The 18,682-nt window shown below is 43.7% G+C and overlaps 1 protein-coding gene across 1 annotated transcript in view; it reads right to left on the reverse strand.

Annotated features, from left to right (window-relative positions):
- LOC130406501 (endothelin-converting enzyme-like 1) overlaps window positions 1–18,682 on the reverse strand; it is a 62,520-nt gene that overhangs the window by 11,791 nt on the left and 32,047 nt on the right. Inside the window, exons 7-10 of the mRNA XM_056612119.1 lie at window positions 2,180–2,278; window positions 1,424–1,498; window positions 1,145–1,248; window positions 508–566 (exon numbers count right to left, since the gene is read on the reverse strand). Coding sequence (XP_056468094.1) covers window positions 508–566; window positions 1,145–1,248; window positions 1,424–1,498; window positions 2,180–2,278 — 337 coding nt within the window. The remainder of the gene's footprint in view (window positions 1–507; window positions 567–1,144; window positions 1,249–1,423; window positions 1,499–2,179; window positions 2,279–18,682) is intronic.

The following is an 18,682-nucleotide window of genomic DNA, read 5'->3' on the forward strand; positions in this document are numbered from 1 at the left end:
TTTTAGTGGTTCACTTTTCCACAACTCCACGGCAGTGTAGAAGACAGTGTTCTGGACACTCTTTGATTGGCTGAGAGAGTATCATTCTTACTGGCTGAGAGAGTCAAGAGGAGAAGCTCATTGGAGTGTTATCAAAGTGTTGAAAAGCATCTCTTACGTCATTGAGGATAAGCGCCATAAAATAACGCTACGAACATTCAAACGGCATGCTTAACGTCGATTTGAAAGAATTCATGTCTATAATGAGGCGTAGTTTAGACCCTTTTGACCTTCCATGTGTGAGTGAGTGAGTGAGTGAGTGAGTGAGTGAGTGAGTGAGTGAGTGAGTGAGTGAGTGAGTGAGTGAGTGAGTGAGTGAGTGAGTGAGTGAGTGAGTGAGTGAGTGAGTGAGTGAGTGAGTGAGTGAGTGAGTGAGTGCGTGCGTGCGTGTGTGCGTGCGTGCGTGCATGTGCATGCAGGGAGATCAGAGAGAGGACCAGCCCTTCAGAGAGTAGAGCCACTACTCACCCATCTGGTTCTTGTTGGGGAGGTAGTAGGCATTCAGGGCCTGGGGGGGCAGGAGCCAGCTGTGGGGGGGACAGCGTCACAGTGATGAAGAGCATGGATTAACACACAGCATAGAAAGGGGATTTAGTAGTGTAGATATGTGGAAAAACAAACACACACAGGCCCAATCCCAATATCTAAATCCCCCCTGGAGATTTGGATCTGGTATCGCCTTCATTCAGAAGCGACTGAAGGCCCGAGCAGACTCTGAAGTATTACCAAGTATGTTCTAATCCTCCTGCTCTAAACAGAGTCACCGTCTGTGGTCCCAGGGTCCCACTTTCCCTGTGTAAATGGACCAAATATCTATCGAAAATAGCAGTGCACATCCTGTGTGATAATCCCCAGAAAGCCCCATCGATCCGGTACGCAGGCCAGAGATGCCCTTGTTAAAGGGGATCAGAGAGATGGTGCTGCAGACGTTTGGGCTTTATTTCTGTTTCTTTTGGTTTATTTATCAAAAATAATGTAGTAACACACCTCGGCAGCAGTGAGGGGGAGGACTTCTATTAAAATGATTGACTGGACTTTGCAACTCGTATTTATGTGTCTACTGAGAGAGAGAGAGAGAGAGAGAGAGAGAGAGAGAGAGACTCACGCAGTCTTGTCCACCTCCTTGTGAATTTTCTTAACAGACATCTTGATGTTGAAGTTGATGCTGTTGAGGATGTTCTTGAAGTAGCTCTTCTCATCCACCTCAAACTGCGGCGCAACAAACACCAGAAGTAGAACAAGAAGAAGATTGAGGAAGGTACAAGCAGGGAAGGGGTGAGCAGAGGGAGGGGATTAGAATAAACATGTGGGGCTTTGAGGGGGTGGTGTATGACAAATTAAGTGACGGAGGAGAAGGACGGTAGGATGCCCATTGTTCTCTCACCCCGTACTCCTGGTCGATGAGCTCTGGTTTAAGCAGGAAATCTGGATATCCCGTCATCACCATCATATGCTGGAGCTGCAGGAGACAGGGGGTGAGGAGGAGGGGATGATAAACAAAGTGGAGGGGACGGGGGAGAGAGACAGAGACAGAGAGAGAGGGATGGGAATCAAGTCAAGACATATTCACCCATTCAAATGAATTCATGTCAACAGCAACAAGTACAAACCTGTGATTGGATGCGACCTTTAAACACAGCAGGGACTGACCCTGTACCCCCCACTCCCCCAACAGCCTGGAGACCACACACACACACACACACACACACACACACACACACACACACACACACACACACACACACACACACACACACACACACACACACACACACACACACACACACACACACACACACTAATCAGGCCAGCCCCAGTAATAGGATTACAGTGGGCCACTTTATATTCAGCCCGGCTCTCTAAAAGGATTAAGGATTTGAGATTGTAAAAATATTAGAGCAGTGATCTTCAGCGTGTAGCTGCCTAACCAGGCTGCATCCAGACGGGAGATCTGGATTAGGCCATCCCTCAATGTCACTGATAGCTGGGGCCCTTTGAGCCCTGATACAGATACTGTAGCATTGGGGGCTTCCTTTAAGGTGAAGCTCTGCATGCTACCTTGGCTCTGGATGCCTCCTTGGTGGAGCTCTGCATGCTACCTTGGCTCTGGCTGCCTCCTTGGTGAAGCTCTGCATGCTACCTTTGCTCTGGCTGCCTCCTTGGTGGTCTCGTCCATCCAGTCCAGCTCCTGCAGCCGGAGATCCAGTGAGTGCTTGATGTCCTCCACCAGCTCCTGGACCTGGGGGGGTGGGTTAGGGTGGGTAGGGGTGTGGTGGGTAGGAGGGTGGGTTTAGGTGATATGGCTTATCACCTCAACCCATTAACAAGCAGCTGGATTCTGCAATTCCTATGTTCATGCGCAAAAGGCTTTCAGATTTATCATCATTTAATTATAATGCAGAACGACAGCTTCAATAATCCAAGTTTGAATGTGATATAGGTCTACCGTGATCACAACTGTGATGTTCTAGAGACATGCTGGTGATAGTGGAACGAGTAGCAACTTGACATGTCTTGTCTATACTACAGTCTATATCACCTTGTTTAACCCAACCGTAAGCGTGCAGACATTTTTCTATTCACAAACTCCCAGCTCCAGATATAACATGAGCATGGTGACAGATAATAACATAGTCATATAACAGGGGCCTCTGCTTGTCCATTATACCAGACGGGAGACATGTATGCGTGTGCATTTGTGAAACTGAAAATACTCTGTCATTTGCATATAAAAGAGTATTTAACACTTAAAGGGAAACTTCACCCATTTCACATAAGCTTTGTATTTTTAGAACCCCCCGCATATTTTTGAATGGTCTAGCATCATTCCCTTATTTTCTGGAGAGACTGGAGAGATCCGTATCGATCTCCAACACTTCCTGTTTTTAATGACGCAATATGACGATTTTTGCGTACAAGAAAACAGGAAGTGTAAGAAGAGATGATTCTCGTAAGACTACAACCACTAGTCCCACCCCCCTCTAGGGGGTGGGACCCACTGACGCTACAGACCTATTAGAGCAGTGCCAGTGGGTGGGACTTCACCAGCAGAAACTAACATCCACAGCGTCTGAAGCTAAGATAACAGAGGCTGTTGATAAAACTGAAGTACATTGGCGGAGGGTACTGGATCTGACATAGAAGATGGCTCCATGCAAAAGTTCACCATTTCGAAAGAAATACAAACGAGGACTACCGTATTTTCCGTACTATAAGGCACACCGGATTATAAGGCGCACCTTTAATGAATGGCCTATTTTAGAACTGTTTTCATATATAGGGCGCACCGGATTATTAGGCGCATAGAATAGAAGATACTGCAGTCAAACGTTTGACTGGGGTTGTGTTATGCATCGACAAGACCGAGCTGTGCTATAGAGAATGTCAACAAAACAGTCAGATAAAGTCAAACTTTATTAAGCGTTCTGACAACTCCGGTCACTCCCATGGTAACGATGTTCAAACGTTAATGTGCATATTAACAATATCTGATCAATATCTCTTAACAATAAACTCACCTTTTCAGTTCATTCCCCGTCTACGAATTCCTCGAATTCTTGTGTGTGCGAATTGAACAGTTGGGCGAGTAGGCCTACGGCATCCAACATGCCCGGATTCCTCTCGTCATTATCCGAGTCATTGTCGCTGTTGTTGCCTGGCAGTTCAGTGATTATTCCTGCCTTCGTGAAAGCTTGGACCACAGTGGAGACTGTTATATCAGCCCAGGCATCCACAATCCATTGGCAGATAGTGGCGTAACTTACGCCACTATCTGGCGTAAGTTACGCCAGATAGTGGCGAATACACGTCACCAAGACGGGGAGACAGCGCCAGGCGACTTACGCCGCGTAAGTCGCCTGGCGCTGTCTCCCCGTCTTGGTGACGTGTATTCGCCTTCTTGGCCCCGTCCACACAAAGCCGATTTTTTGGGTGAAACCGCATAAAAAAACGCTTTTGGTGGACACGGGCAACGGCCACACCAAACGCATGTAACGTGCCTAACTTGTCGCTTGATCATTGTGTGTCACAAAAATTGGTTCAACGCGCCAAGGCGCCTGTGGCTGCGCTGGATTTAGGAGTCCGAGGTAGGAAACCCAAACGCCGCCATGTTTGGGTGCATGATAGAGTTTAGATCGGTTTAGATTAAATAATCTCGGATATAAATAACAATAATATAGTCCGCCAAGACGTTGAGGTTGCTTAGCAACCAGAGACGCTGTCCATGCAAGTGAATGGAGCGTTCCCTCTTCGTCATAACTATCAAACCAAACATCCTTCAAATTCAACGAGCGAACATTATGAAATTAAAATGCACATTTCTCGCTAAAAATGTTTACATAAACGCATTTAATGGCGTAACTATGTTACTATTTCCACTCAGAATAAGGAAAGATGTCGGCCGTATGCTTCTGTGCAAGCGTCACTACTCTAGTGACGTCGGTTCAAGCTCCACGCTGATTTGTTCCATTAGTAGATGGAACAAGGAGGTGTCCGATAGGCGGAGATGATCAGCGGGAGTGGCCGCCAGCGAAGCTGTGCATGGTGGGAGTTGTTGTCTTCAATCCACAAGCGCCAAAAAGTCACTTTCTGCCTTTTCTCGGTCAAGACGGCACCAAATTAGAATTTTATTTTATTATTCGACTACATATAGGACCCAATTTCAATACATATTCATGTCTGCACCGGTGAAATGCTCCTTTAAAGAGCAAGTGAACCCACTGCGTCAGCTGGAATTCAAACACTATGAGATTGAATTTTTTTTTAATGGTTTTAGGAAGTGGTTTTAGAAGAGGGGGCATGTTATCCCCATGGTTACGATCCACAGAACCGTAGTTAAACTTTTTTCGTCCCATTGTGTATGAGCGTTGATAATGAATGATGTTGCATATGAAATGTGCCAAACACCATAGCATTAAACTATAGGTGTCCAGGAAGCCTAATCCTCACTCAGATGCAGACATTAAATAAATTGCTGCTCAGACGGAGCTTAACCATACACACACACCGTGACGTTACACGATAAGTGAAAATTCTCAACTTTCTCGCAGACAACGCAGTCAACCGCTGCCTGGAGTTCCACGCGTCCACACCACCTCTTGGTTGTGACGTGCGTACAAGGCACTCAGATGTAAAATGGCATAGATTACTATGTTGACGTTCATATGAGTTTGGGTTCACCAGCTCCGTAATGTAAGTGTACAAGGGGGGAGGAAGTCACCTCGAAGCCAAGTGGACATGCTGTAGTCCCTTGGTTGACTCTACTCGGAGAGTGAGAAGGGTTGGCCATGGGAAGACAGAGGAGGCTTAAGAAGAGAGAGTGAGAGATGGGGATAGGGCCCGCAGGAATCACCCCGATGACACAGTTGAATAGCAAAGTAGAGATTTGGGGGAGCAGCCAAGCAGAGGAGACACAGATAGAGTTTTTGATAGAGAATTATCTAACTGCGTGCCTGTCTGACTGCCTGCCTGTCAATTCATCTCTGTCGAGAATGGTTTTGTTGAGTTGATAGACCTTAACATTTCTAAAATGATCTCATGGTAACGTCAACAACTCAATACTCCCATGTCTTCAAACTAAAGAAAATCCAAACACACTGTCTGCCTTCATACACCATAAAATGTAGAGTTAATTAACTTGCATCCCTGTTCAAAGGATTTTAGTATTGCTGGCCAATAGGTGGTTGAGTGTGTGATTAGTATGACGATTCCTGGTAACAATGAGTGAGTCACTGATGATGCATCATTCATCCTTTCATCTCCAGAATGGCTGTGGGAGGTGCGAAGACCCAGCCAGTCAGGGGGGTGGTTCAAGGGGGAGGAGCTGAGGCCGCTTTGGCCTTATGCTGGATCATAAGCGAGGGCGTATTCACACACAGTTTGTTATGTGTATCAGAGACAATAGAAAAGCTGATTTTCCCCCGCACAAACCTGCGCCACTAAACTTGCACCCTGAGAGATGGTCGGCGAAAAGCAGAGGCGTATTCCGGCACAAATGATACATGGTGCTATCTTACAGATCGATAAAGCAGTTGCGCAACTGACCGACAAATACCTGGTCTAAGTGCACTAGCGGATAGCGCAGTTGGTGTTGCTATTTTGACGTACCATGGCAGCTCGGAACTGCAACATAAGCTTACACAACAGTAAGCTATACACATTACATACATGCAAACTACTTGCCTAATTGAATATTGATATTATGATGATGTGGATTGTGGAAATATTTTTTTTCCATAGGGGCTGCATGAATGAACACTGTAGTAGGCTATGCCAGACGTTAAAATAATAATAATAACAATAATACACTCGAGCAAAGTAGGCTATATCCCAGCCTTCCAAAACAAAATCTCATTTTACGATAAATGATGACCTGGGGGGGTGGGTTAGGGTGGGTAGGGGTGTGGTGGGTAGGAGGGTGGGTTTAGGTGATATGGCTTATCACCTCAACCCATTAACAAGCAGCTGGATTCTGCAATTCCTATGTTCATGCGCAAAAGGCTTGCAGATTTATCATCATTTAATTATAATGCAGAACGACAGCTTCAATAATCCAAGTTTGAATGTGATACACAGCTCTTATAATTTGGGAAAGAACAGCTGATACAGCGGTAATAATTTGTATTTAAATCAATGCATCTGCAAACACTGTACAGCAAACACATATTTTCTTGACAGACATTGTGCACAAAATCCATTACTTTTAGGATTGATGAGTATTTGATTGTGAGAAAACATAGTTTTACCGCGAGTGAGTGTTAAAAGAATGAATGAATGCAGGCGCACGTGTGTGCCTCCATCTGTTTAAACACACGCAAACTAAACAAGTAACGCATATTATGACTATATTATGAATCACAAACGACTTTGTCGGGTTCTGCAACGTCTCTGGTTCTTCCACTTTCTTCCTGCTGCCGGCTGCCCGCTGCCAGGAGATGGTGCCTCACGGCAACCGGCGGCATGTCGCAGTTCATGTACTTCAGCGAGTCAAAGCCAAAGTTCCTTTCCCCCAATTCCTTCTCAACCATGGCTCAGATAACCCCCACTGTCTCGTTGTGGAAATACAAGAGACGTCAAAGAACCGACAAGAAACACTTGTTACAGTGTGTGTATTGACACACACATGTGGCGCTCGCACGGTCGTGTCTCATTGGTGGGCCAAGGTCTCTGGGCGGGCCAGGCAGAGTAAGGGGAGGAGCTTAGATGCTTTATGACGACATAAATAAAGACATTCCAAATCAGCGCGCTTGAGCCTCCGTTTTTTCAAAGGCGAGCAGAACAGCTAGTGCTCATTTTTCACCAAACGCAAGTTTTAGCCACTGGGGGACCATAGGCAGGCTAGGGGAACTCATATTTATGTTAGAAAACCTCATAAAGTGAGATTTTCATGTCATGGGACCTTTAATGTACGGGTGGTCACGGCCAACAGTGATCAGAGATAAACTTTGGATTTGCTAAATAAAGAGCAGGATTGCAAGCCAGACATCGCCTGTTTATACAACGCTGCACCACCGTGGGGTGATCGTTACAATACGGTCCATGGCAATGTACATTAACGGGGGAACACATGCATATTATGAACACAAGTCGATAACAATAATGTATACAATACTGGTAAGAAACGATGTGTGTTAATGTATTGCCGCATATCATTAAATAGACCAACAGTTGCGGCCACAGGACCGCATATCATATGTGTGTTAAAGTGTAATTCCGGCGCAAATTGAACCCAGGATCTTTTGTTTTGGCATGAAAACCCATCAAATAAGCCTTCCAGATGCCTTTTTAATTGAACATCGAGTATTATAGTTTGCCGGCCGCAATGTTTGGCGTCCATGTTGTTGGCTTGGGGCATTGAGTTTCGCTTCTAAATCTGCATTTTTTAACCACTAATATTGTTAAAAATAGCACCAAACCAAACGAAGCACAAACAACTTAGTTTGCAAACCCAGAGTTTATTTAAAAAGACAGTTTAACAAGCATTACCGGTAGTAATGCGCCGGAGTTCAGTTCAAGGAGAATTTTTTTGGAATTTATCATTTATATAATTTATATTTATAAATAATATATAGCAAGTGTTGACATGTAAATTAAAGGAATTGCATATGTAAGTTACAGTTAAAAAAAATAATTGTTTGCCACAATCAAGCATGGCACGTTGTTGACGGAAGATGCACTGCACACGTGATTGGCGCATAGAGTGAAGGACAGCTCAAGCACCGGAGAAGACAACCCATCTACAGCTTGAAGTCAAGAGAGAGATGGTTTGCGTTTGTGTTTTCCCCGGCTGCGGAAAAAAACATGAAAAGTTACACTCCAGAAACTTTCCATAGACTGCCATTGCGGTACAATGACCGATCTCTGGCAGACCAGTGGCTTATTGTTCTGAATATAGACATTGAGACACCAATCAAGACGCTAATGCAGAAGGATCACTGTGTCTGCAGTGCTCATTTTGGGACGACTTCATCATTCCCAAAAGAGCTGCTGACCCAAAGAAACCAAAAAGAGTTTCATCGAAGAGGAATGCAATCCCTCGAGTGCGGCAAGTGGCTACGGATAGACTTGAGGTAAAGTTGTTTGCTTATTTTTCGTGTTATATATGATTGTTCACAATTGGTGTGGGGGAGGATGCATCACGAAACAAAAGTTATAAGTCCTATAAGCCCTAACTTCATTCGAGGAAGTGAAAGATGATCTTGTGAGTTGTCCAGGTAGGCTAACCTCGATTTATTGTGTATAAGGATTTGTGGTGGGAATTTCCGGACCACGTCAATCGTTTTCTGTGTCAATCTGGTAGAATAAAGTCATCAGAACGTTTAACAATTGCGGTCATATCTTTGTGTAAAAACAGTACAAGACCATACAACAAACAATAAAACAAACATTGCAAGGAGAAGTCCATTATCAGCTTCAACTGATAGATTACCATTTTATTAACCAAATGGTAAGGTAGTATTGGGGGGCAATGCTGCCCTGGCAATATGAATTCCTGGCTTCAGCCAATGCAATGGACTTCTCCTTGCAACGTTTGTTTTATTGTTTGTTGTATGGTCTTGTACCGTTTTTAAACTAATATGACCGCAATTGTTAAACGTTCTTAAACGTTCTGATGACTTTATTCTACCCGGTTGACACAGAAAACGGTTGACGTGGTCCGGAAATTCCCACCACAAATCCTTATACACAATACAACGAGGTTAGCCTAGCTGGACAACTCACAAGATCAACTTTCACTTCCTTGAATGAAGTTAGGGCTTATAACTTTGTTTCGTGATGCATCCTCCCCACACCAATTGTGAACAACCAGGGGGATGCAAGGGATTGCATTCCTCTTCAATGAAACTCCTTTTGGGTTCTTTGGGTCAGCAGCTCTTTTGGGAATGATGAAGTCGTACTTATCAAAATGAGCACTGCAGACACGGTGATCCTTCTGCATTAGCGTCTTGATCTCAATGTCCATATTCAGAACAATAAGCCACTGGTCTACCAGAGATCGGTCATTGTAACTCAATGGCAGTCTATGGAAAGTTTCTGGAGTGTAACTTTTAATTATTTTTTTCGCAGCCGGGGAAAACACAAACGCGAACCATCTCTCTCTTGACTTCAAGCTGTAGATGGGTCGTCTTCTCCGGTGATTGAGCTGTCCTTCACTCTATGCGTCAATCACGTGTGCAGTGCGTCTTCCGTCAACAACGTGCCATGCTTGATTGTAGCGAACAATTAATTTGTAACTGTAACTTACATATGCAATTACTTTAATTTACGTGTCAACACTTGCTATACATTATTTATAAATATAAATTATAAATTCCAAAACTTTCCTCCTTGAACTGAACTCCGGCGCATTCGGCAATCGTCTTGTGTGGACTTCCTGTAAACACGGACCTACCGGTAATGCTTGTTAAACTGTCTTTTTAAATAAACTTTGGGTTTGCAAACTAAGTTGTTTGTGCTTCGTTTTATGTGTAGGGACCCTAGTCATGCTACTGCAGAGGTTTGGTACTATTTTTAACAATATTAGTCGTTCAAAAATGCAGATTTAGAAGCGAAACTCAATGCCCCAAGCCAACAACATGGACGCCAAACATTGTGCCCGGCAAACTATAATACTAGACTTTCAATTAAAAAGGTATCTGGAAGGCTTATTTGATGGGTTTTCATGCCAAAACAAAGATCCTGGATTCAATTTGCGCTGGAATTACACTTTAAGTTTTCCAAGCCAAAATGTACATGACGACCCAGTATTTCGGAAGTTGTAGAAGAAAACCCGATTCAATATGTGAATTATGCCATATTATTTGGCCATAAACTGAGCCATTTGAAGTTTGAAATTCATGTGGTCATGCATCTTATGGCTCTTAAAGGGGATGGGAGATGGCATTCTCATTGGTTTATTGCACGTTACACCCAAACCACACCTACGGGTAATTAGGCTGTTTCAGGGCAACCCTTTTTAGATGTGCGTCGGGCACAAGACTCTTTTATCCGCCGGTATATAGCAACAGCGGCAGAGACACGCCCAAAAAGCTACTTCCGTTTTGCGCTTCTCACTTCCGTTTCAGACCGTTAAAATAGGGTCCCTAAAGACAAGATGCGTCGAGGGGTGAACTACTGATGGTATTGTGTGTATAAAATGTCTGTTTTAATAAACAATCTGTACACTTACAAAGTTATCAATGCCTCGTTTTATATGTTAAGACCCAGTGTTTCCCCTATATGCATATCCTTGATGTTCTTTTTTTTAACAAGAGGAGAGGGGAGCTTCAGCTTATCTCTTCAAAATACGCTACAGACGCTGGACATGCGCTTCATATCCAGGTCAATTCACACCAGTGGCGGCTGGTGTGAATTGTGATGGGGTGATGGAGGAAGGACTGTGCGCTTGGTTGCCATTGGCCTGCTTGCACTGTTGGTGTATGGTGGCATAAGAATGTGAGACTCAAGTTGTTTCAGGATGTTTGTTGAACTACAAAATAGTAGGGAGGGATTAGTTATGTGAATAAAATGTATACAAGGCCCCCAGTGTTATCACTGTAATTTGAAAGCTGGTGGGCAGCATGTCTTTGAAATGGACTACAAGGGCAGAAGGAAAGGATGCAAAGCCCATTAGTCAAATCAGGCCTACTCTTGATTTGTACAAGTCAATAAAAAAATTGGGGCCTATTTTTGCCCTCCAAAAACAAACTCTGAGGAAGCTTCAGCTTGTTCAGAATGCTGCTGCTAGAGTTCTAACAAAGACCAAAAAAATTGAACATATTACACCAATTCTTAAATCGTTACACTGGCTTCCTGTAGGTCAGATAATTGGTTTTAAAATCATGTTGCTAACCTATAAATCCCTACATGGTTTAGGCTCAAAATATTTAACTGATATGCTTCCACTACATAAGCCTTCTAGACCACTAAGATCCTCTGAGATCAATCTGTTAATCATCCCCAGAGTAAACACGAAACATAGGAATGCAGGATTTAGTTACCAAGCAACAAATAACTGGAATAAACTCTCAGAGGATTTAAGACTTGCCCCAACTCTGAGCACCTTTAAAACAAGACTGAAGACTTTTATGTTTGCTTTAGCTTTCTGCTAAATCTTAAATACATTGCACTTTCTAAAAATCTTTTTTTAAATTTGCCTTTATTTTTTATTTTAATACTAAAATGCCTTTTTAACTTTCTATTTTACCCATTTCCTTACATATGTATTCTTTTACTTATCTATTATTTTATTGTATGACAATGTTTATATGTGAAGCACTTTGAGTCTGCCTTGGGTAAAGTGCTATATAAATAAAGTTGCCTTGCCTTGCCTCAATGACAGTTATTGAAAGTTATGAAAGTTATTGGCTGTCATTTAGTTATGTTTATTTTCAGTTACAATTGTTTTAAGAAAAGACTCAAGACCAAAAGTGATGCCATTTAAAATGCATCATGCTCTGAATCATTCACCCTTTCCACAATATCAAACAGAACGGTCAGAGTAACAAACTAGTAAAAGAATGAGAACATTATTCAAACAACCTGATCTATAGGCATGGTGCCTAGCAAGGAAAGTAGCATAGCAGCACCAACGTGAACTTGACACTTGTCGTGGCGTTTGGTTGCCCTATCAAGATCTTTCACATCAGTGAAACTGATGTGAAAGATCAGCCCACGTTGGAGATTTACCATTATTCCTTAGCAAACAGGGCCAGTAATACAGTCGATTGCTATTAATGCTACCAGTAGGCCATGAGTACCTAGCAAGCTGGTAGCACCCACAACACTGACGTTGGCATTACTTTTGGTGATCTCGATTTTGCGATGTGGTCTACCTGTTTCTTTGGTCGCTAACTTTACTGCACTGTGACTCAATGAATGGAATGCTTTGTAATTAAACATGAACATGTCCTCCGTTTCCATTGTACACTTCATTCGCAAATGTTAGAATCTCGTTATCCTTCAAATGATTTCACCTGCTTTGCGTCTCTTATGGCGTGTTTCCACTGCAGGGTGCGGAACGGATCGGATCGCAAAGGTGCGGATCGGGTCGCGTTTCCACCGCCTAAAGTGGGCGTGACCGGGACTTAGCCGTACCCGTTTTGGCCTCGTTTTCAGGACTCCTCCGTTGGGGTACTGAAAACGAGACGAGACGCCTGAAAGGGTCCCGGGAAATTCTAGCTACACACCCCCTCCGTTGATTGGTCGACAGAATCATCACTTCCGGGTGACGCGGGGATAAAAACAAACAAACAGTAGTCTCGAGGTATTATTCTTTACAATTAACATTGGGCGAACAAGGAGGTGGAGACTAGGGCTGGGATAAACGATTATTTTTTAAACGATTAATCTAGCGATTATTTTTTCGATTAGATTATCGATTATCTCTCCATTTATTGACTAATAGCAATTTTTACTTTTAAATACATGTTTATTGCCTTTAAATTCCAAAATAAAAGTGCAAAGTAATGCATTCTTAGAATTCTATGGTGCTCGGTCATCTGCAGCTGCTACCGGGTGGCGCCTCTTCAGATGCTGGTGAATTGCCATGGTGCTAGAATGGAAAAACATCTCCATTTTGCAAAGACAACATATCAAGGAATCGTTTCCTTTTACATTAAATAATTCCCATACTTTAGAGGAACGAGTGCGTGGCGCCTTGCACTTATGAAAGTCTGAGGAGCCACTCGCGTTGCTACTACCCTCCGGCGCCGGTCATCTTTTTTTTTTTATCGACGCGCATTTTTCACGTCGACGTAATTTATGCATCAACGTCATCGATTACGTCGACGCGTCGTCCCAGCCCTAGTGGAGACGTTCGTCTGCATTCTTGGGGAGGAAGACGTTGTTAACAATGTTTACGTAGCTGCCGCGGCGATCGACGTCCGGCCTACCACAAAGGGTACTGTCGGCAGTGGAAACGCAACCTCGGAACTGAGCTGGGCTATACCGCCCCCTCCCTACCGCACCTTTGCGATCCGATCCGTTCCGCACCCTGCAGTGGAAACGCGGCATTAGACTGAGCTGCAATGCAGGGAGAGCGGGTTTGTTATCGAAAGCGTTGCCAGATTGGGCAGAATTCCCAGCCAATGATATTTTTTCCAGCCTAACATGGTTAAGAGAAGCCCAATTGGGTGGGAAATCGGCCCAATCTGGCAACACTGCTCACCAGCCAGGGATCCTGCTTATTGGTTCATAGCGCAGCGCAAATAGATTTTTGCGCAAATCAGACGCATTAAAGGTCCCATGACATGCTATTTTATGTATTCTTTAATATAGGTATTAGTGGGCCACTAACAAAGTATTCAAAGACGTTCCCGAAATTCAGCCGTGGTGCAGAGTTACAGCCACTCAGAGCCAGTCGCACATTGAGCTTCCCCCAAATGCGCTGTTTTGGTGTCTCTAGCTATAATGCAAATGAGGAGGAGCGAGGCGGGTCAAGGAGGAGGGTGAGGGTGTGGCCCTGAGCAGCTTGCAGCCACGGTACCATGCACTCTGTTTACAGTGGATGTATCGCAATGGCGAGGCGCACACAGCCTTTAGCCGTGTTCTGTAAATATTCTAGAACACACGAGAGTCCTGGAGCTCTATATCTAAATATTATCATATAGCCTACACAGATATCTATATCATATAATATACATTATCACGGCCAAAAGCTGTGTGAGCCGATATTATGAATCTCAAACGACCGCGTTGGGTTCTCCGACGTTCCTGGTTCTTCCACGTCCACATCAATGTGAAGTAGACACTGTAACGCAAGTGTTTCTTGTCGGTTCTTTGACGTGTCTTGTATTTCCACAACGAGACTGTTGTGGGGGTTATCTGAGCCATGGTTGAGAAGGAATTGGGGGAAAGGAACTTTGGCTTTGACTCCCTCAAGAACATGAACCACGACATGGAGGAGAAAGGGATTGTTGGCGGCGAATGTCTCCCGCTTGAGCCCCGCTGAGGGACCAACGCCGGAGGCGGAGGTGCCTAAGCGCTGCCCGGCAACGATCCCTTTCTCCTCCTTGTCGTGGTTCATGTTCTTGAGGGAGTCAAAGCCAAAGTTCCTTCCCAATTCATTCTCAACCTTGGCTGAGATAACCCCCAATACGAGTCTCGTTGTAGAAATACCAGAGACGAGAGTCCGACGTGTTATGCGGAATAACACCAAAAGCAGAACGGTTATCCAAATAACAAGGAAGTGTACAACACTTGCGTTATAGTCCTGGAGCTCTATATCTAAATAATATCATATAATACATAGATATCTATATCATATAATACATATTATCACGGCCAAAAGCTGTGTGCGCCTCCAGACGATATTATGAATCACAAACGACTTTGTCGGGTTCTGCGACGTCTCTGGTTCTTCCACTTTCACATCAACCTGAAGTCGACTGAACCGCACGCTGCCGGCTGCCCGCTGCCGGGCGATGGTGCCTCGCGGCAACCGGCGGCATGTCGCAGTTCATGTACTTCAGCGAGTCAAAGCCAAAGTTCCTTTCCCCCAATTCCTTCTCAACCATGGCTCAGATAACCCCCACAACAGTCTTGTTGGGGAAATATAAGACACGTCAAAGAACCGACAAGAAACACTTGCGTTACAGTGTGTGTATTCACACACACACATGTGGCGCTTGCACGGTCGAGTCTCATTGGCGGGCCAACGTCTCTGGGCGGGCCAGGCAGAGTAAGGGGAGGAGCTGAGATTCTTGGTGACGTCCTAAATACAGACATTCCAAATCAGCGCACTTGAGCCTCCGTTTTTTCAAAGGCGAGCAGAACAGCTAGTTCTCGTTTTACACCAAACGCAAGTTTTAGCCACTGGGGGACCATAGGCAGGCTAGGGGAACTCATATTTATGTTAGAAAACCTCATAAAGTGAGATTTTCATGTCATGGGACCTTTAAAGGCCGTGTTGCAGGGTTTATTTTCCAACGAATTTGTGCAATTTGCTTGTTGGTATTTAAGATTTAAGCTGTTATTTATTGTATTTAATGTTGTTAGGTATCACAAAACAGAATGTTATATGAAAAAGTAGGTACTATTTTAGCGGTTTGCTATTGATTCTCATTTCCCCCAGAATGCATTGCATGACGTCACGTTGGGGAGACACGGACCAAAGCCGCATTGAGACCCTTTGCCTTGAGAGTAGAGACTATTAAGAGAGTGTTCAGCAGATTATACAGATACATAGATAAATACATAGATATTATATTTAGTTAGTATAAGCTACTCGTGAACCTCCCAAAATGGCGCAATTTGATTGGTTCGCTATCTCGGGATATTGGGCAATATCCCATGATTGACATCTCAAACTCAATATTGTTTTCATCGCAAATTGTCAGCTGATAACAACAAATAAACCTTCGGTCTCGGGTGCTATTCCCCAGTATTCACTTCGCCTTCGGCGAATAATTGTTGACTAATAGGGATGGGCACGAGTAGTAAATTCCAAACTCGAGTGATCGAAGGAATTCTTCGAGGATCAATCGAGTACTCGTTAAATCAAATCTATTTTTAGAATGCAACGCATCTGCCACAGGAATAGGCCTGATGATGAACGGCAATATTACCAACCAAACATGTAATGCTTATTCTCCATCAAAACAGTCAGAGTTATCAGAGTATTCATTATTTATTTTTGCAAACGTTCAAAACACATTTTCCTTACAAAAACAAATATGCGTCTCACAATTTAAATCACGTCGAACCAAGGCCTGTAACAGTTAAAAAAAAAAAAAAACGAAACAAGTAGCCTAACCATTGCAAATAATTTAAAGCTGCAAATAAAACGGTAGCAAATGGACTATGGAAATACCGGTACTCAGCGTTGTGATCTTCTCTACACGCCCGGGATTACAGCTGCGTCTTGCGGCGGTGAAAATAGCCGACACACTTTCACTTTCACCGTTGCTGCGGGTCTGCTTTCCCGAACTCACCGTTGTGTTTCAGGAGCATATGTTGCCGCATAGTACTTTCTGGTAGCTCGATCTCGCTTGGCATATTTTACATTTCACCTTATGATCTCCTATTTCTTTAAAGTATTTCAATTCTTCGCTGCGCTTTGCTTTAACCGCCATCTCAACTTATTGAATTCTGGCGTGCCTGCACACGGCACGGAACGCGCCATGGAAATGGATGCATTTAATTGACTTTGTGCCCACGTCATGCGTTAGTGGCGCCAACAGAAAATTGATACATTTGCTACATTTGCAGAAAACGTTGTTTGTGTGTATATGCAAACTCGAGTTTGCCTGTCCACCAACCGAGTTCATTTGTAACAAGGAGTACTCGAGTAATCGGTTCCTCACGCCCATCCCTAATAAACTAGATAGATAAATAGCCTAGTCAAGTCTTTATTAATACCAAACTACACACCGGGAAATGATTTAGGTGATTCGGCTCACAGAGTATAGCCTACAAGACCACACAGAACAAGGGAGACAAAAGTCTGACTGGACATACACAAAATACATCACATTAAAACTAGACCCAATGCGTTGATAGATAGATAGACAGATAGAAAGATAATTAAATATGTTCTATTATTTGCCTTGCGGAGCCAGCCAATCCTGTGCACGTATGCAAATTAGCCATGTGTGCCTAACCCAAGAAAGACGTAATGTTGAGAACAAGGGCGTCAGTTTGTTTTTAGAAGTGATGGGGACAGTAACCATAAGCTTGAATGTGGTTTGAAAAGTGCTGGGTACCCTTATGTAAGCTATTCATCCATTCAACGCTGCATTACAATATGCTCTACAGTGTATTGTCAGGTGATGAAAATCCTATTCAAACAATAAAAGTTGAAAACCACAGTTTGTGTTTTGGCTTGTCTTGCAAAACGGCGTTGGAAACACCAGGGTATTGGCTCGGGATATGTAATACTAATACACACAGGACAAAGAACAGTGTTGGCAATTTAACACTTATCTTGACAGACTGTAAAGGGGGTACGAAATGAAACGAGGTACTGAGCATCAGCCTTTTGAAGACGAGCAAGGACTGCTGGTAGCATATGTTATGCTGCATTAGAAAAAAAACAAAAAAACAAGCGCCCAGAGAATTGCATATGCCAAATCTTGACCACCAGTAAACACTCGCGAAGGACCAATGTAGACTTCACTCGTTACAACATCATAAGCAAATTGCCCGCAAATAAAATTCCCTACAGTTTAAGATAATCACACAGGTTATGCTAGAACATATTTATGTCAGGATAGGCCTACCAGGCTCCAAGTCTAACGTCAGATATCTCAATCAGACAAAAACTATAACCACATTGGCATAGCAATCGGACTGTATGTAGCTGCTACTAGCTGCAATCTGCATACTAGCTGGAGCACCAACCAGAATCAGATCACAATTGCTTAGGACGTGGGTAACCTTCGGCAAGGTCATTACGAGCAAACAAATGTTGATGATAAAACGGATTGTTTTGCATAAGATGAGTGTGTGCGACTGTGCGTGTGTCCTTTTCGGATTCGGCATACTGCATGGTTATGAAGGCCTTGTGGTTAGTTGTGGTCTTAGTGAAGCAGCCAAGCCTTGGAGTTGGATAAGTTGGCGTGATTGTGTAGTACGGGCGTGCGAGAGTGAGAGAGAGAGAGCACAACCGTGGTGATGTTTGGCTTGTTGTGGGCTGTCTGTCAGCATCCGCCGGGTTGGACGGTGTGCTTTGTGTATGTGTTCAATGTACATCTGTCTGGTCGTATTTGCGGTAGATTAATGGTTAAATAATGTCACACCACGATCGGTTATACTTGCAGGCACTCATTTGCAAGTGCACTGATTGCTGTTCGATAGGCTAAGTTAGCCCATAGCTGGCATTATGCCTTCTATTTCTAGATCGACTGACTAAGTTTACCGGTACTTCCGACATAATCGCTATCACTAGATATAAAGAAAACGTTGACTTTCACTCTGTGCTATTCACTGACAGTAAAAATAAATAAAAGTGTTGTTAATGTATGTACTGCTGTTCATTGACTAGCTCCAGCGCTCATTGCTGGTTGCTAAATGATAGCAACTCTCCACTCAATCTCCTCTGACCATGCATTTAATTGGCTTTGACCGCCATCAGTTCTCGGCAATTCCTCATTTGCCCTCTCACGTCTGACAGGTTCGAAATCATACTGCTGTGGGCCATCATACATGTTGTGGTTGTGGTTCTTGC

Source organism: Gadus chalcogrammus, chromosome 16 (genome assembly GCF_026213295.1).
Source record: "Gadus chalcogrammus isolate NIFS_2021 chromosome 16, NIFS_Gcha_1.0, whole genome shotgun sequence".
Classification (NCBI taxonomy): Eukaryota; Metazoa; Chordata; class Actinopteri; order Gadiformes; family Gadidae; genus Gadus; species Gadus chalcogrammus.